The following is a 16,605-nucleotide window of genomic DNA, read 5'->3' as shown; positions in this document are numbered from 1 at the left end:
GTGTAGTCTGTTAATAGAAGATCTCTTTTAACTGCATTTGCCAATCAATGTTTGAGAGGTGGGGCAAGGCAGCTAGGCTGATTTGTGGGGCGGGGGGATTCGTATGGTTCTACTGTATGCTTTTTGGAACAGGAATATTTTATAAAGTTAAGTTATCCAAAACCTTGACAATTTAAGAAGGGTGAAAGTATGCAATGTGGCCCCTTTTGTGTATAAAGAGCCATATGCTTGTGTCAGCTATACAGAGCTGAACATATGAATTTCAAGCTGTCTGACTCTGATTACACATTATCCTGTATCTTGATTACCTTTCCTACACACAGTTACAGTTTTTTATACCTGCTTTGTAGTTTGATTAGAGTCTAACTTTACTAATGCTGTTAAGTGTAAATGGCTTTGCTTGGCAAGACCTGATGTTAAGTTTCAGGTGTAAGGATTTCAATACAAAAATAAAGAATCTGGAAAATACGTCATTTGGAAAGATCATCCAGGCTTTGTCTTCCAGTTAGAATGTGCGCTTGTTAGATTTTCTTTTTGTGGCCTCCAGAAACCAAATATTCTGCAGAAATAGTTGACAGATCTCAGTTGTCCATGGTGAATTTCCTTTTTGTCTCCACTGAAGTTCTAGCCTCTGGAATACCCCTTTATTTTCAGTCTGGTTATTCAGATGTCAATGCAGGATGGTGTGTGTGTGAAATCTGATTAACGCATGTTGCCATTTGCTTTCAAAACCCATATGGGTCTGAGCTATACCTAAACCACACTCGCTTTTCAATGAGAATTTACTTTATGCTCTACTTAAATACTGCGTTGTCATTCACAGAAATGTATATTCAGTTATAACAGAATATTTAAAGATTAGTGCCCAGTGGAGCACCCTTATCTACAAAATAACTGCATGCAAAATTTAGTGTCTACAGTATTTATTTACATGTCTACCAAAATTGCTTTGTGGTGGTGTAGCTGTGTCAGGCCCAGGATATTAGACAAGGTGTGTGAGGTAATTGGTCCAATAAAAGATATTACATCACTCATCTTATCACTCTAAATTTACTTTACTAATATGTTTATAGTAAGAGTTTATTTATATAAATATCTGATATTAGTGGTGGTAGATTAAAAATGGCAGTGTTGTGATGAGGTCAAATCTAAGACCTGACTGCTAATCCAGGGACTGCTACAGTTTGAAAGATTAGTGGCACGACTGTCTCTTCCAAATAGTTTGGGAATTTATAAGACACCCTGAAGATAATATAAAATATCATAACCAGAGTTTGTTTGTTTTTTTCTTGGCTTCCTTATCTGGCTCCTTCCCATCCTTGTCTAGTTCAATATTTTATGTATAAGATGAAATGTACTTTTTCAATAATAAAATTTGTCTGGAGTAGAGTTGTGTAAATCTACTTATATTAAGAGGTTCATTGTACTGGGTAAATCTGATGACGTGAAGGAGCTGTAATGTTTCTTGTATAGGATCTATTAAGTTAGCGTATCTGCTCTCATCAATTTGAGCAGTTTGTATGTTAGTGATGTATTACATATGTGAAGTTTCTTACAATTGTGGGCATATGGAATATAGGGTTGGTGTGAATTTTTGTCTTGGATTTTTTTCAGTATATTTGGACAACTTTTTAGTTCTTGAACTAATTAAAGTAAAACGTGAGCAGTTGATCATATCTGGGTGTGGTTAACAGGCACTTGTGTAGCTGAACTAAATTTTATCAGTCCTCATGTAGGCTTTTATTTAGAAAGGAGAAATGCAGTTTGTAGCAGCAGAATATAAAATTGTTCGTGCAGTACTAGGGTAACAGAATTATTGTAGTAACAGAAATGAGCACGCTTATCTCCTGCAGGTTAAATTCTAAATTTTGCTTTTTTTAAACTTAGATATTTCCAAGTTTTAGGAAATAATTACTCAATATTGAAGAATGCTGGTAACCTATGTAGTTGCTGCTAACTGCAGATGAGGCTTTGAGTGAAAACACTCATGACTATTTTTTTTTCATAATATTTTCAGTGGGTATCAGTCTGATTCAGATAGAAAATTTGAACCATTATTTCAGGCAGTCTCAGTGATTTAAGGATAACTGACTTTTTTTTGTAAGAGGATACTCTACAATAAACAATACAGTGGTTGCTATTCTTAGTTTTTAAGCTGTTTAGTGTTGATCTATAAAATCCTTTATAGTCTTTGTTTATATGTATATCAAACTTCCTCTCCTTGTATTTTAACCTAACCGCTATCATTGGCTGGAAGACTTGGGTTGACAATACCTACATATTTGTTTGTAGTGTTGTAGCTGTGTTGGTCCAAGGATATTGGAGACACAAAGTAGGTGAGGTAATTTATTAGACCAACTTCTGTTGGCAGAAGGGACAAGCTTTGAATTTCACAGAGCTCTTTTTCAGGTGTGAGGATGGTAACCAGAGTATCAAAGCTAAATATAAATTGGGACTTTTTTTTTGAAGTGATCTCCTTCATGTGTGAATCCCCTTATGCTTTATCTATCCCAACTTGTATTTAGCTTGGACACTCTGGTTACCTTCCCCAGATATGAAGAAGAGCTCTGTGATGCTTGAAAGCTTGTCCTTTCCACCAGCAGAAGTTGGTCAAAAAGCACCCTTCCCTACCTTGTCTGTCTCAATCCCTACAAATGTATGTCTGTGGACAGGGCCCTTTACTCTGCCTTTTTCCTTAAGGGCTTGTCTACGCTACCGCACGGGGTCAATCTAAGATACATAACTTCAGCTACGTGAATAGCATAGCTGAAGTCGATGTACTTACCGCGGTGTCTTCACTGCGGTAAATAGACAGCTGACGCTCTCCTGTCGACTCCGCTTGCGCTTCTCATTCTGGTGGAGTACCGGAGTTGATGGGAGAGTGCTTAGCGGTCGATATACTAGACGCGATAAATAGACCCCCGCTGGATCGATAGCTGCCCGCCGATCCGGCGGGTAGTGTAGACAAGGCCTAAGTCTGACATAGCTAGAGTTTCATCTTCAGGGCATGCGTGCAAGGCCTGATTTAAAGGTGCCGAGTTCCTGCAGCTTCTATTTGAAGCCCAAAACAAGCCCCTAGGCTCTCGCATATTTGGGTTTTTATTCAGGGGAATTACTGTGTGAGTTAATATTAGTTTAGCTGACTTCACAGTTTATTCACTTGTTTTAAATATAAATGAAGTTTGACCAACAGCCGCATCTCATAAATAAATCTGGTGAAAACTTTGTTTGGGCAGCAGTTTCACTGTATCTGTCTCCATCTAGAATAATGAAGTTGTTCAATGCTGAGTCCACTTAAAAAAATAAAATACACTAGCTCTAGCTATTGATTTTGCTTTTAGGAAACAGAACATCACTATAAATCTGTGAATACTTAAGAATCCTCACAACTGGCACCACATGGGATCCTTCCATATAAACTTAATGTCGTCTTTGTGAAAATAGGGGAAAAAACATTTGGTGAATTGTTTGGCTAATATAGAAATTCAGAAGTTGTAGTAATAGTTGAGTATTCACAGATGTGTATTGCTTCTAGAACTCAGAAGTTTGAGCAATGTAACAGTAGAAATTGTTGGGTTTGTATGTTTGCGAGTGAGGCAGATTTTGACTTGTGATTGCAAATTAAATTTTGATTTAATGGGTCAGTAAATTCCTGATGCTGATGCTTTTAAATAAAAGCTTGGCTCAAAAAAGTGATCATTTACCAAGCAGGTTGCTGTGCAGTCAGTCACTAAACATTATCAATTTATATCTCTCTCAGAAGAAGTTTAAACCCTCCAGAAACATATTTGCCTTGGGAAATTAGATATTGTGACCCTTGTTTTGATTTGGCTTATAATAGATCATGGACAATCAGCAATTTAAGTATTCTTGTAGAGAATGTACTGCATATGTTGGCTTTCTTTTAAAGCAGTAAATGAACAATGTATTAAGATTCTGGGTAGGTTAATAAATCCTCAGTATTGCAGGTTCAACATACATCATAACCCACTTGGTGGCATCTGTTTTTTCTATATCTAAAATGACAATTGTTTCTAAAAGGTCAATTTATTGCATGCTGAAAGATTTACATGGTTTAATTTTATATTGATAAATCTTATCTGGGATCCTTTCAGATTGGTGGATAGTATTAAAATTAAGAGGACTGACATTAAAGATGCCGTCAATCCCACTGAAGTTGCTGTTGAGCGACATTGTCTCTCATTCAGTTAGTAGCGCATCTGATTCTTCTATAAAATGTCCCAGCTAACTAGTGTGGCTGGCAACTCTCATGCTTTCATACTTTAGTTTTGTCTCCTCTGGGGAGAAATCTTTTCCTCTCCCTGACATGAATGATCAGAACCATAAATTCCAAATAAATTGTCAATTTTTAAAAGAACTGAATTTGACCATGTATGACTATTTGATCCTTGTGTTGCCCTACAGTAATGTGAATATCGAATGGAAAGCTCTGTGCTATTAGCTTTATTGGAGAGCAAATGGGGCTTACATTGTAATAAATTTCTGAAATACAGTAGAAGAGGCTTACAAAACAATATTAAGTATGACCTCAATCAGCTGACAAATTGGTCTGCATAGAAAGTGCTTGTTGAATGTGAAAGAAATCTGAAGATCAGTGCAACTTTACAGACAAAATAGGCATCTTTCAAAGTGTGAAATTAACGTAAATACTAAACTGTTAGAGGCTTTCCCCTGTTCTATCTTCTACTCCTAAGCATATACAATGCATACTTTTGAATTTCAGGCTTGATGTCTGTTCCATCACATGGTCGTCTTGGTTTATTTCCAGGTTAGAGTCAGTGTTTTGATAACAAGTTGATAACTTGCATTTAAGGCATTCCTCAGGGGCGCATGTTCCAAAAATGGTTTAACTCTCTTTCTCTAATGCTGAGTTTTCATTATACTTTCCAAACTAGGTAAAAACTGGGATGTGAATGCAGCACTAAGTGACTTTGAACAGCTGAGGCAAGTGCATGCTGGGAACCTGCCGCATTCCTTCAACGAAGGGCGCAACTTTAAATCCTTGGAAAAAGAAGCTGCTCGACCGGTGCGGCCACCGCTCCAGCGGCAAGATGACATTGTTCAAGGTAAAGCAACGTTTCTAGATGACTTTCAGCTGGATCATATTCACACTGTCATGTGTCAGAGGAGAATGAAATCCTTTCTAAAACACAGTGGAACAGATTCTTTCCCCTGCTTTGGCAATATAGGGGATGGAATCTAGCTAGGGGAAAACTCACCTGAGGCAGACACGCATTGTAGGGCCACTAGAAGTGATCCTAAGTTACTCCTTAGAAGCCTCAGCACAGGGTGCTTGCTGGGGAGTGCTGCACCCCTGGATTCAGGGCTGCACTGGTCTGTAAGCAGCCGAGGGTGAGATACTGAAAGTCAGAGCATTTGAGCAACCAGGGGCCATTCCAGCTTGTGTCTGAGGCTGTTTCAGTACCTGTAGCAGCCCAGAATTCACAGGTTGCAAAAGGTGGTGGCAAAGCCATATTTGCACCCCACTTCCATTGGCTATGCCTTTGTGGAAGTGAAATGTGGAAACTGGGCCTAGTCAGTCTTCAAGTGGTTATTTGATAACAAGCTGAGTGCCGAATCCAGAGCAGAGCGTTGTTGCCTCTTCCTTTTAATCTTCAAGCTGGAACCACTAGTCCAGGCTGCTGTTAGGCTCTGTACAGTCCTGGCAGTTTGAAGGGTCTGAGAATCACTTCATTGCAGTTTCTTTGCACTTTCGTTGCACTTTCCATCTGAAGATCTCAAAGCACTTTCATGAATAAAGCCTTAATTCCTGGTGGATGAAGGCTTTAACTTCAGTGTTGGATGTGGAAATCGAGACAGAGAAATGAAATGACTTGTCCAGGGTCACATGCTGAGGTAGGGGCAGAGATGGGAGCAGAACTAAGGACAGAGTCAAGAGACCTGTGGTTTACAAGTAGGTTATGGTCCTTCTCCACAACCCAGTTTTGCTTTCCTTCCTTCCCTTTTGGAATTAGAAGTACTTGTCAGTTCTATATGCTAGGGCAATTCAGATGCTTGCCACAAAACTAAAATACTAGTTGAAGACTATGTAAAATGTTTTTACTTCGAGGGAAAGTGGGCCAGGAAATATGCAAAGGCCTTATCTTCACATCTTAATGTTTCTTCTCTTCTTCCTTCAGAGAAACGTCTGTCTCGGGGCATTTCCCATGCTAGCTCCACCATTGTCTCTTTGGCCCGCTCCCACGTCTCCAGCAATGGTAGCAGTGAACATCTGCTGGAGATGCCCATTTGCACTTTCCAGTTACCCGATCTCACCGTGTACACAGAGGACTTTCGCAGTTTCATTGAGCGAGATCTCATTGAGCAGTCTATGCTGGTAGCATTGGAACAGGCTGGTAAGTGTTTCCCTGATTTTTTTTTTTTTTGTTCTTGACACTAATTTGGTGCAGCGGTAGCAATTTTGTGCCAATGCCAACTGGAATGCTCTGGTTTACAAGCTTCTGGCTGTAAAGAACGGAACATGCACTCCGTATCTACAAAGGATAAAGTTGTTTGATCCTCTCTCTAGCATGAAAACAAACCATAGAGTTGAGAGAGAAGTCTATAGAACAGGCTTAAAGCTGCTTTGTTTTTATGCGTAGGCACTGTATGTACGTGATCTGTTCGTGTTGTTTCTAAATATTACTGTGACGGGGCTCCTGCTGGTCGTCTTGGGGATTAGCTCCAAAGGTATGCCCGTTCTCAGTGGTGTCTCACCTGCCGTCATGTCTGCTACTGGACCCACGTCACTCCAAAGACTGCAGCATCCTCTTCATGACACAGCCCTCTGGCCATGCCACAATCTGTGCTCTGCCCTTCCTGGGGGGCCAGTACTGCAGTCCAGCTGTCCAGCCACCCCATGGGGGGGGAAACCTGGACCCATCCACTACTCCAGGTCCTGGCCCAGGGACCCTCTAGGTGTCAGCCACTTTGTGTTCCCTCCAACCTCACAGTACATTTCCCTGGGCCATTTTCCTGTGGCCCCAGCACCTTTTCACCCTTACCTCGGCCTTGGCGTGCCAGTCTTAGCAGCCAGCCAGGAGCTCTCTCTAGGTTCCCCAGTCCCTGCTCTGTCCAGGGTGCTGGTTCCTCTTTTAGGAGCCTGATTTTCCCTCCTTGAGCTCCAGGCAGTTACTGACTCTGCTCTGCCCTGCCCTGCCCTGCCCTGCAGCTCTTCTTATATGGCCCTGATTGGCTGCTCTGCACAGCCTTGCCTCCTATTGGCTGCTTTTCGCACAGCCTCCCTAGGGCTCATTAACCCCTTACAGGCCAGTGTGGGGTGGATGCCCCATCACAGTTACCTAGCAGTACTCCCTACTTCTCCCTCACCTAAGATTTCATTTCTGCTGTGTACTATTTCTTCAGTTATTGATGTGAGAAAGGCGGGAGAGGTTTTTACCCAATATATACAATAGCAGATGACAACAGATGACCGTCAATACATTTTGAAATGCACAATTTGAAAAAAGATGCATGGTAACTACCTTAGTGCAGCAACCTGAAAATGCACATGAAACTGATGCATAAGTAGTGCAAGAAGAGCTGCTTTCTAGAGGGTGGAAGCATGAAATGTATAAACCAGCATGTATAGTATTATTTATTTATTTTGTATTATTGAAGCACCTAGGAGCCATAGTTGTGGACCAGGACCCCATTGTGCTAGGTGCTCTACATATACAGAACAAAGACAGTCCATGCCCTCAGGAGCTCATAATCTAAGATAACGAGAGACAACAGGTGCATACAAATAGACAGAGTATAAGGAAACAATGAGACAGTATTGGTCAGCATGATGGACATTGATCTCCACATTCCTGCAGCCAGAAAATTTATGTTGAATATAATCACTACCAGCAGTGTAGACATTTTTTATGTGTGCGCACAGGGCAGAGTCTATATCTCAGACAGTGGTGGATGCTTAATTCAGATATTGTACGGCTTTAATAAAAGCATTTGGATTGGGGTGTCGTAAACCTTGATTAAAGTAGGAGAGGGGACTCGTGAAGTCTGTTTTAGGAGCTTATTACAACCTGGGTGAATCAAGCTAATAAACTTGAGATTTCTTCAAAATCCTCCTCTCTTTAAAAGGAGTCCTGGTCTGAGCAGAAGACTTGAAGATAAGGTCTTCCAAATTCTAATCTGGTTCCAACACCCACTTCCTGTGTGAATTTTTTTTTTTTAAATCTCTGCACTCAATCTCACCATTTTTTGCCTGCACCACCAATACACATGTCTAAATAAGACTTTTTCCTCAGTAGGTAACATAAATTTTAGGGTAAGTCAAATTTTAGACCTAATCTGCTTGAGTGTCTCTGTAATAAATATTCTGTGGTTTTGGAAATTGACACTTTATAGGAGTGATATTGTTACTTGTGGCTTTGCCATTTAGCAGTAGTGAAGCCATCTTTTCTAATGTGAATAAATTTCATGTATCCTAGCCTGGGGTCATATCTAGGTGGATCTGAGATATGCATTTTTTAATATGGAATGTGTGTTGACACACAAATGATTGAAGAGGATTTTATTTCAAAATGTAACTGGGTAACTCAAATATATTTTATTCAAATGATTTTACAGATCTTTTATACCCTAGAGCACATGTTGCATATCTAATGGTGAGACCAATGACCTGAGAGTGAGAACTCATGGATTCTTTCCTGAATTACTATGGTTATAGGTAGTAGAAAGATTCCCATTGACTTCAATAGAGCTGGAGCAGATCCTTGACTGTAATAGGACAATACCTATCAGATTGGAGGGGTGATGGATTGAATTAATAGATGTCTAAAAGTGCTTTGAAGATGAAATGCAACTACATTCTGTATTTTTTTTATTTTTATTTAAATACTGTAGGTATTTGTTTTAATATAGAAATATCCTGTATAGTAAACAAAATGTTAAATGTTCCAAGCTTAGTTCAGAGCAACATTTGAGTTTCATTGTCAGATTTTAAATTAATTCCTTTATTATGAGGTTTTAGTGGGCAGTATCCTTAGTGGATGACATAAGCTTAAGGTCTAATTCTCAGTTACATAAAGGACCCTTTGCTCTACTGGTTGTGTAAAAGGGCAGTGTAATTTACACCACTTTAAAGCTTCGTTACGCTGCCAGAGTAGTGAAAACAGGCCTTATTGTAACTGAGGGCTTGTCTAGACTTAAAACAATGCAGCACGGTAATGAAGACACTACCAATGCTAACGGGAGGGGTTCTCCCAGTGGTGTAGGTCAGTGGTCCCCAAACTTTGGAGGGTCATGCACCCCCAACCCCGTCCTCTCCTTTCCACTCCACCAGGGGCGGGAGCAGAACCATGGCTCTGGCAGGGGAGGGGATGCAGACAGGATAAGGGGGTTGCAGCTGAGGGTAGGTCTGGGGCCGGGAATGGAGCCGCAGCCAGGGGCTGAGGCTGGGGGTCGGAGCGGGGCTGGGAATGGAGCCGCAGCCAGGGACTGAGGCTGGGGGTCGGAGCGGGGCCAGGAATGGAGCCGCAGCCAGGGGCTGAGGCTGGGGGTCGGAGCGGGGCCGGGAATGGAGCCACAGCCAGGCCTGGGCCACAGAAGTTCTGGGCCCTGGCCAGATGCAGAACTTCACCAAGGCTGGGGATGGGGCCAGGCACAGGGACAGGAATTGAGGCTGGTGGCGGGGCTGGGTGGTGCTCCCTCCCTGAGCCCATGGGAGCTGGCCTGGGCCCGCTGTGTCCCCCTGTATTTTCCTCCATGCCCCCCCCACAGGGGTGCACCCCACAGTTTGGGGACCTCTGGTGTAGGTAATCCATCTCTCCGAGAGGCAAAAGCTAGGTCAACAGGAGAACTTGCCCATCGACAGCACTGTCTACCCTAGGGGAGTAAGGTTGGTTTAACTGCGTTGTTCAGGGCGTGTGGATTTTCACACCCATGAGCGATGTAGTTATACTGACCTAATTTCCTAATGTAGACCAGGCCTGAGATCAGGCCCTTTAATATTCTTCCTACTGAGCATCCTGAAGTGCTTCATAATGCTAATGTACTGAGTCTTAGTACACACCTCGGAGGTAAGGAAGTATTTTCCTTCCTTTGCAGCTGGAGGTGAAGTTACTTGCTCAAGGTCGCATAGAAAACTGGAAAAGCAGGGAATAAGCTCCAGATCTTCTGTCTTCCAGACTTGTGCCTTAATCACATGACCATCAGTCCTCCCTAGAGATCAGTTGAGCAATGCTGAGTAGCTTTTTTAAAAAGCCCCACCGCATATTGGCAAGAGAACTTCTGCTTTCTTCTATTTATAAGTTACGGTAATACAGCTGTGAATTGCCATCTGTAGGCAGACTATTAGAAATTGCTGTATGATTTTTAGAACTAAGCATGTCCTGTGATTGAATGCAATTTACCCTACTGATGAAGTCAGTGAGTGAATGGCAAACCAGATGCTGTATGCTCAGAATAGAAACCTCCCATTTGTTAACGGGTGATAAGAGAAATCAATACAAGACTTCCACTGGCCTTAATAAAGGTCACTTTCTATCAGGATATTACCTTTTGCCTAGGTTTAATATACAAAAAATGCATACATGTTTCTCCAAGCCATCCCCCAAAGCACTACGTATCATGCATTTTCGGCTTTCAGAGGTTCTGCAAATATTCTGGCTAGTATGTTGTTGACTAAACTGGCTGTTACTGGAGGTAGGTTCACAGTTAAGTCAGATTCATTGCTAGTTCAATACTGTTCCAAAGGGTTTCTAATGGCTCTCTGGGGATTGGATCACTCAAGGAATTTGTAATATATAATAGCCTCTCCAGGTTTTTGCTGATCAGGTGCCCACGCTGCAAACCCCACCCCTCCGTCCCCGACCGCCTTTTGTGCTAATTGGACCCTCTGTTGGCATTCTCAGTGGAGAGGCCAATGATTGAATGCGCCCTGACATGGAATTAACCCTATAGAGATGGTTCCTCCAGGGTTAAGCCACATTGGTCAAGTTGCAGGTTTGTACTACACCATTGCCGCTACTCTACATTTTCTATAGATACAGGACTTGTGTCTCTGGGGCTGTCACTCAGCACCTTATATGAGCCTTAAATTCACATAACTTTCTGAAAGGCAGAAAAAGCCCTGTGCTCAAGGAGAGAGCTAATTGTAAATGCATCAGTACATTGGAATAGGCTCTCATCATAGCTGTCAACTTTCAAAGGTAAAAATGTTCAGACTGTCAAATCCGTTTTGTGTGGGCTTTCTTAGTTTTCATTAGGAGAATCAGTGGGTGAGTTAACTAATCTATTTAATATATAATCAAGAACTATGAAAAAGCAGAAGCTATGATTAATATTTAAAAGAACTCAGCTCAGTATAGACACCAGTTCTCTTAATTGCACTTTCCAAGCTGTCCCCTTTATTCATTTCTTTGCTCTCTTAACCTACTTTGCATTTTGATTCCACCCAACACACCCAGTGCTCAGTGATTTAGTAGGAGGAAAACCTGTGCTCAACAGTACATGAGCGGTGTGGTGGTGGGTGTTTGATGTTAAATTGATACGCGAAAGGACAAGTAACTCGTGGTGTTACTGTGTGCTCTAGTTACAGAGGAAGGATGGTCTTGTGGCTAAGGAAGTGGGACTGGAGTGCTGCATTCAGTCTCTGGCGCCGCTACAGATTCTGTGGACCATGAGCCGCTCCCTTGATTTCTCTGTGGCTCAGAGAAATTGGGAGTGGCAATGTCTGTCTTTCCGCCCCACCCTTTCTTTATCTTAGGGGTGGGCCAGCTTTGTGGCCCGAGGGCCACATCTGGGTATGGAAATTATATGGTGGGCCATGAATACTCAAAAAATTGGGGGTTGGGGTACGGGAGGGGATGCAGGCTCCGCCTGGGGGTGCGGGTGCTAGGAGAGTTGGGGGTGCAGGAGGGTGCTCCAGGCTAGGATTGAGGGGTTTGGAGGGCAGGAGGGGGATCAGGATCAGGATTGGGGCATGGGAGGGGGGTAGGCTCTAGGCAGTGCTTACCTCAAGCAGCTCCCAGAAGCAGCGGCATGTCCCCCCTCTGGCTCCTATGCAGAGGCACAGTCAAGCAGCTCTGCACGCTGCCCTGTCCACAGGCGCCACCCCTGCAGCTCCCATTGGCAGCGCTTGGGGCAGGGGCAGTATGTGGAGCCCCCTGGCTGCCCCTACGCATAGGAGCCAGAGGGGGGCATGCTGCTGCTTCCAGGAGCCGCGCGGATCAGGACAAGCCCCAGACCCCCACTCCCCGGTAGGAGCTTGAGGGCTGGATTAAAGCATCTGGAGGGCCAGATGCGGCCCCTGGGCCGTAGTTTGCCCATTCCTGCTTTACCTGGTCTATTTAGTTTTGGGATAGGGACTCTCTTACAATGTGTATATATCACGCTTAGGACAAGAGGGCCCTGATCTCAGTTGGAGCCTGTAAGTGCTACTGTAATACAGTAAGACCATAAGAATGGGTCAGACCAATGGTCCATCTAGCCCACAATCCTGTCTTCTGGCAGTCGCCAGGGCCAGATGCTTCAGAGGTAATGAACAGAACAGGGCAATCATTGATGATCTTCTGTCATCCCATTTCAGCTTCTGGCTGTCAAAAGTTTAGGGACACCTGGAGCATGGGGGCGGACAGGGGTGGGGGCCAGGCTGTTTGGGGAGGCACAGCCTTCCCTACCCGCCCTCCATACAGTTTTGCAACCCCGCTGTGGCCCTTGGGTCAAAAAGTTTGCCCACCCCTGCTCTAAAGCCACTAGCTACTGCAATTCTGGTGACAGGTGGTTTGAGTGATGGCACTTTTTAGGTTCCTGTGGTTACTCTCTCCCTGCACTTAAGTCTGCCACGGTGTTCAACTACCTATTACCTGAAATCCATCTCTAGACCATGGTAAGGCAGGATAATAGCTCTGAGGCTGGAAAAGAAGAGCAAACTGGGATTTTCACTGGAAGTACAAAATAAACTATTCCTGGGTTATTGTTAGCTGTACTTCTCTGTGCTCATATTCATTTGACTTGCTACCCAAAGCCACTTGTAGTGTAATTGTATCTCTGAAGCTAAGCTAAGGTTTCAGAGAGAACTGGCCTGCTTTTGGGTTAGCGCTGTGCACAAAGCTTCTTAAGATAGACTTCTCGAATTGTGTGGATATCTTGTTTTCAAGTCTTTTAGCAGGTATCTTGGCCTTTTCATCACCTTGGAAAAGGCATAACATTTCCAAAACCTGTTTCTGAATGTTTTAAGGGAATGGAGTTGAGGTGCGCGCTTTTGCATAACTCGGTGCATGTGGGAATAAGTACAAATTGCTACTCATGCGTCCCTTTGGAGGTACATTGCAGCCTGTAATCGAGACATGCTAATAGAAAATGCCTCTCTAAAGTGTGTCCTCTGACTTGAAACTGATGTTGCAGTGCGAGAGGCCACGTCTACACTATGGGCACTACAGAAGCAGAACTATGGCGCTGAAGCTATGCTTGCTGTAATGCTGTAGTGTAGACCCTTACTACAGCAACAGAAGGGGTTTTACTGTCACTGTAGGTAATCCACCTCCCCGAGCGGCAGTAGCTAGGTCAATGGAAGCATTCTTTCATCTACACTGGAGGCTAGGTCTGCATAGGTATGGCTCTCAAGGGTGTGCAGTTTTTCATACCTCTGAGCAGTGTAGCTATGTTGATCTACATTTTATATGTAGCCCAGGCCTGAGACTGCACAATCTATTCAGACACTAACCAGAGTTACAGTTAAAATCCAGGAAAGTTAACTTCCTTGTACACATTAAAGTTTAGTGGCTGAAAGGAGAACAAATTCCCAGGAAAACATGTGAAGTGGACAAAAGGCTTAAGAGTCACTACAGTGGTGTTAAATTTTGTTTAGCTTTTGTCAGAAGCTGTTTTGTTTCTCAATTTACTCTTCTGGCACCATTCCACCTGGCGAAGGGTTGTGACTTCGCTGTGCCAGAAGCTATATTGACTGAAAATAGCCTGTTTTTCTGAGTGGAGCCATTGTCTTGAGAGGTTGTGTACTAAACCATTTTCATCTAGCGTGGATTCCTTTTCTAGTCCCAGGAAAAGAAATTTCTGGCATCAGATTGCAGTTTGCACTCCATTTTGTGCTTTCTCTGTTTATCCCTTTGTGGTGTTAAAACTTCATTTAGTTCTTCTGCATCTGTTGGTGAGACTGCAAAGAGAAATCACAAGAAATGTAAAAAGAAAAGGAGTACTTGTGGCACCTTAGACTAACAAATTTATTTGAGCATAAGCTTTCGTGAGCTACAGCTCACTTAATTGGATGCATGCAAGAAATGTGTTCCTAACTTTTAAGTGCTGTCTGTGTCTAATATCTAGCAGAGATTCTTCACTGACTCTATAGACTAGAAAGCTAAATTGTAATGCTGGGAAGAGACCTAGTTTTTCTAAAGACGGGTTCACATGCTGATTCAACTTATTTGGAGTATGAATAGAGGCACGCCAGCCTATTGCCTGCAGATTGACATTCAGTTGGTCTATTGTGGAGAAGTTAACAGTGGTCATTGGGAGCTGGGGAACACGTTGTTTAGAGGACATGGTTTAAAGCTGAATCCTGCTTAAAGGTGGCTTGGAACATTTCTGTAGGTTTGTCTCTGCTGGATACTACTGTAAACTAATTTTGTTTTCTTCATAGAAACAAAGATTCAACTTCTTCCAGTTATGCTACACATGACCACAATTCTTAATATTAATTTTTCAAAGTCAGTTTGCTTTTCAGATGATCCGAGAGGCCATATCTTGATTTGCAGTGATTCAAATGCTTTATACTACCTGAGAGCTTGGATTCCCAGTTTTTAAACTGTCAAAAGCACTAATCTGACAGTTTGTATATTGATTGCTAAAATCACTTTCAAAGCTGCTTAGTTGGTGAGATATGTGAATTTTCCCAAGCACTGTTCCTCAACTGGTGAGCAGACAAAAAGAACATTGTACAGTATATGTCTGCATGCTTAAGATATGAATGATGAAACCACCAGGAGAAACTAAAAATAGCATTTTGCAGTTGAAGATCGGCAGAAAAATCGCTAAAGGCTAAAGCGCAGGACTGGGAGCCAGGCCTTCCGGATTCTGTTTCCAGCTCTGCCCCTTAGTTCATGTGACCTCGAATAAGTCACTTCACCCTCTCTGCCTATGTCCTCAGCTGTAAAATGGGGCCGATCTAGTAATCTACCTCAAATGGGTGTTGTATGATTTTAATGTATTGTATTAAAGCTTGTAAAGAACCTTGACATCTGATGAAAGACACTGTAGGTGTTTTGAGTGTCTTGCAGAATGGATTTGCTTGGCGTACATGTTAGTAGACTGTAGTTGGCTGTGCATTCACCTTCCGGAAAAGATGATAAACCCCACCATCCCTGTACTCTCTCCTATTATCCCCTGTCAGTGTAGCCTAATGTACTTATTGCTTACAGCAACTCTTATTCCTTCCTTTTACATCTTTCATATGTTTACAGATGGTAAGGCTTGGCTTTCCAGAGTGGCCAGGGACGTTTGTCTCTGATACTGGAGATTCCAATTGCTATTTTTGTTTAAAGTGCTATAGGGATCTTTAACTTCCACAAGGGCCCTCATCAGACCCAGCCAGAGAGAATACTAATGTCTCATTCAAAAGCCGACACAGCCGGCAGTATGGGCCACCTCGATCTATTTAGGCATAACTTGAGTTCCACATCCTTCTGGCTCAGATTGATTATCAACTGAGCCATAGTAGCGCTTTGCCTTATTTGTTCAGCTACTACTGTAAGTGGGTTTACTTGTTACTTTGAGTTCCTTCCTTATTTTTTTCTTCGGAGAGATTTGTTCTCTGCTGAAAAACAGATTGGGGGGGAGGGTCATCTGTCAGAAAATGCAATGAAATATGTTTGTTCCCCTCTCCCTTCCCCACTGGCAAGTAGATACATAACTGCTTATTCCTGTTTGCCGGGTGCTCGGAGACAGGCCAAGATACAATCCGTTCCACCTTTCGCCTTTGAACAGGCAAAGACAACGATTGCTCTTCCTGTGTCAAGTATGAGCTTACAGTGGGGGACTCTGCAATATTTCCACAGGTCGCCTGAACTGGTGGGCTAACGTTGATCCCAGCTGCCAAAGGCTACTTCCTTTGGCGACGACAGGCGACGGGAACTGCCTGCTTCATGCTGCCTCCCTCGGTAAGACCTCAAAACAATTCATGGTGAAGTGAATAACAGTTGTGACTGATCAGTTTTTGACACTTGAGTATCAACAGATCCAGAGAAGTTTTGCAGGCACAACTTCCAACCACTCACTTGATTTTTACCTCCTCCCTTAATAGCATAGTATGTTATAAAGGAAATAAAGGGAGGGTCATTAAGGAAGGGAAATAAAACTTGTTACATTTCAGAGAGGGAGATGATCTAAGTACAGGAGTTAGTCAGGAACTTGATTTATAATCCTAGATTTGTAGCTTTTGGCACATCCCTTCACCTCTCTGTGCTTCCATTTTCCATCTGCTTCACAGAAAGGTGACAAGAACTAAAGTTTGAAAGGCCCTATGTAAGTGTGTGTGTTATTCCCTTCTTGAAAACCTACATAGTCCAGAATAACCTAGGATGGGGCAGTGAATTCTGGTTTGTGCATCTGTCTGCCTTTTTC

At 42.8% G+C, this 16,605-nt stretch overlaps 1 protein-coding gene across 2 annotated transcripts in view; it reads left to right on the top strand.

Annotated features, from left to right (window-relative positions):
* OTUD7B (OTU deubiquitinase 7B) overlaps positions 1-16,605 on the top strand; it is a 70,915-nt gene that overhangs the window by 36,502 nt on the left and 17,808 nt on the right. For both annotated transcript variants that reach the window (XM_048827990.2, XM_048827989.2), the window contains 3 exons: positions 4,917-5,087; positions 6,162-6,377; positions 16,041-16,142. In XM_048827990.2, coding sequence (XP_048683947.1) covers positions 4,917-5,087; positions 6,162-6,377; positions 16,041-16,142 — 489 coding nt within the window. The remainder of the gene's footprint in view (positions 1-4,916; positions 5,088-6,161; positions 6,378-16,040; positions 16,143-16,605) is intronic.

This window comes from Caretta caretta, chromosome 24 (assembly GCF_965140235.1).
Source record: "Caretta caretta isolate rCarCar2 chromosome 24, rCarCar1.hap1, whole genome shotgun sequence".
NCBI lineage: Eukaryota > Metazoa > Chordata > Testudines > Cheloniidae > Caretta > Caretta caretta.
Note: the sequence above shows the minus strand (reverse complement) of the source record. Positions and strands in the feature narration are given on the sequence as shown.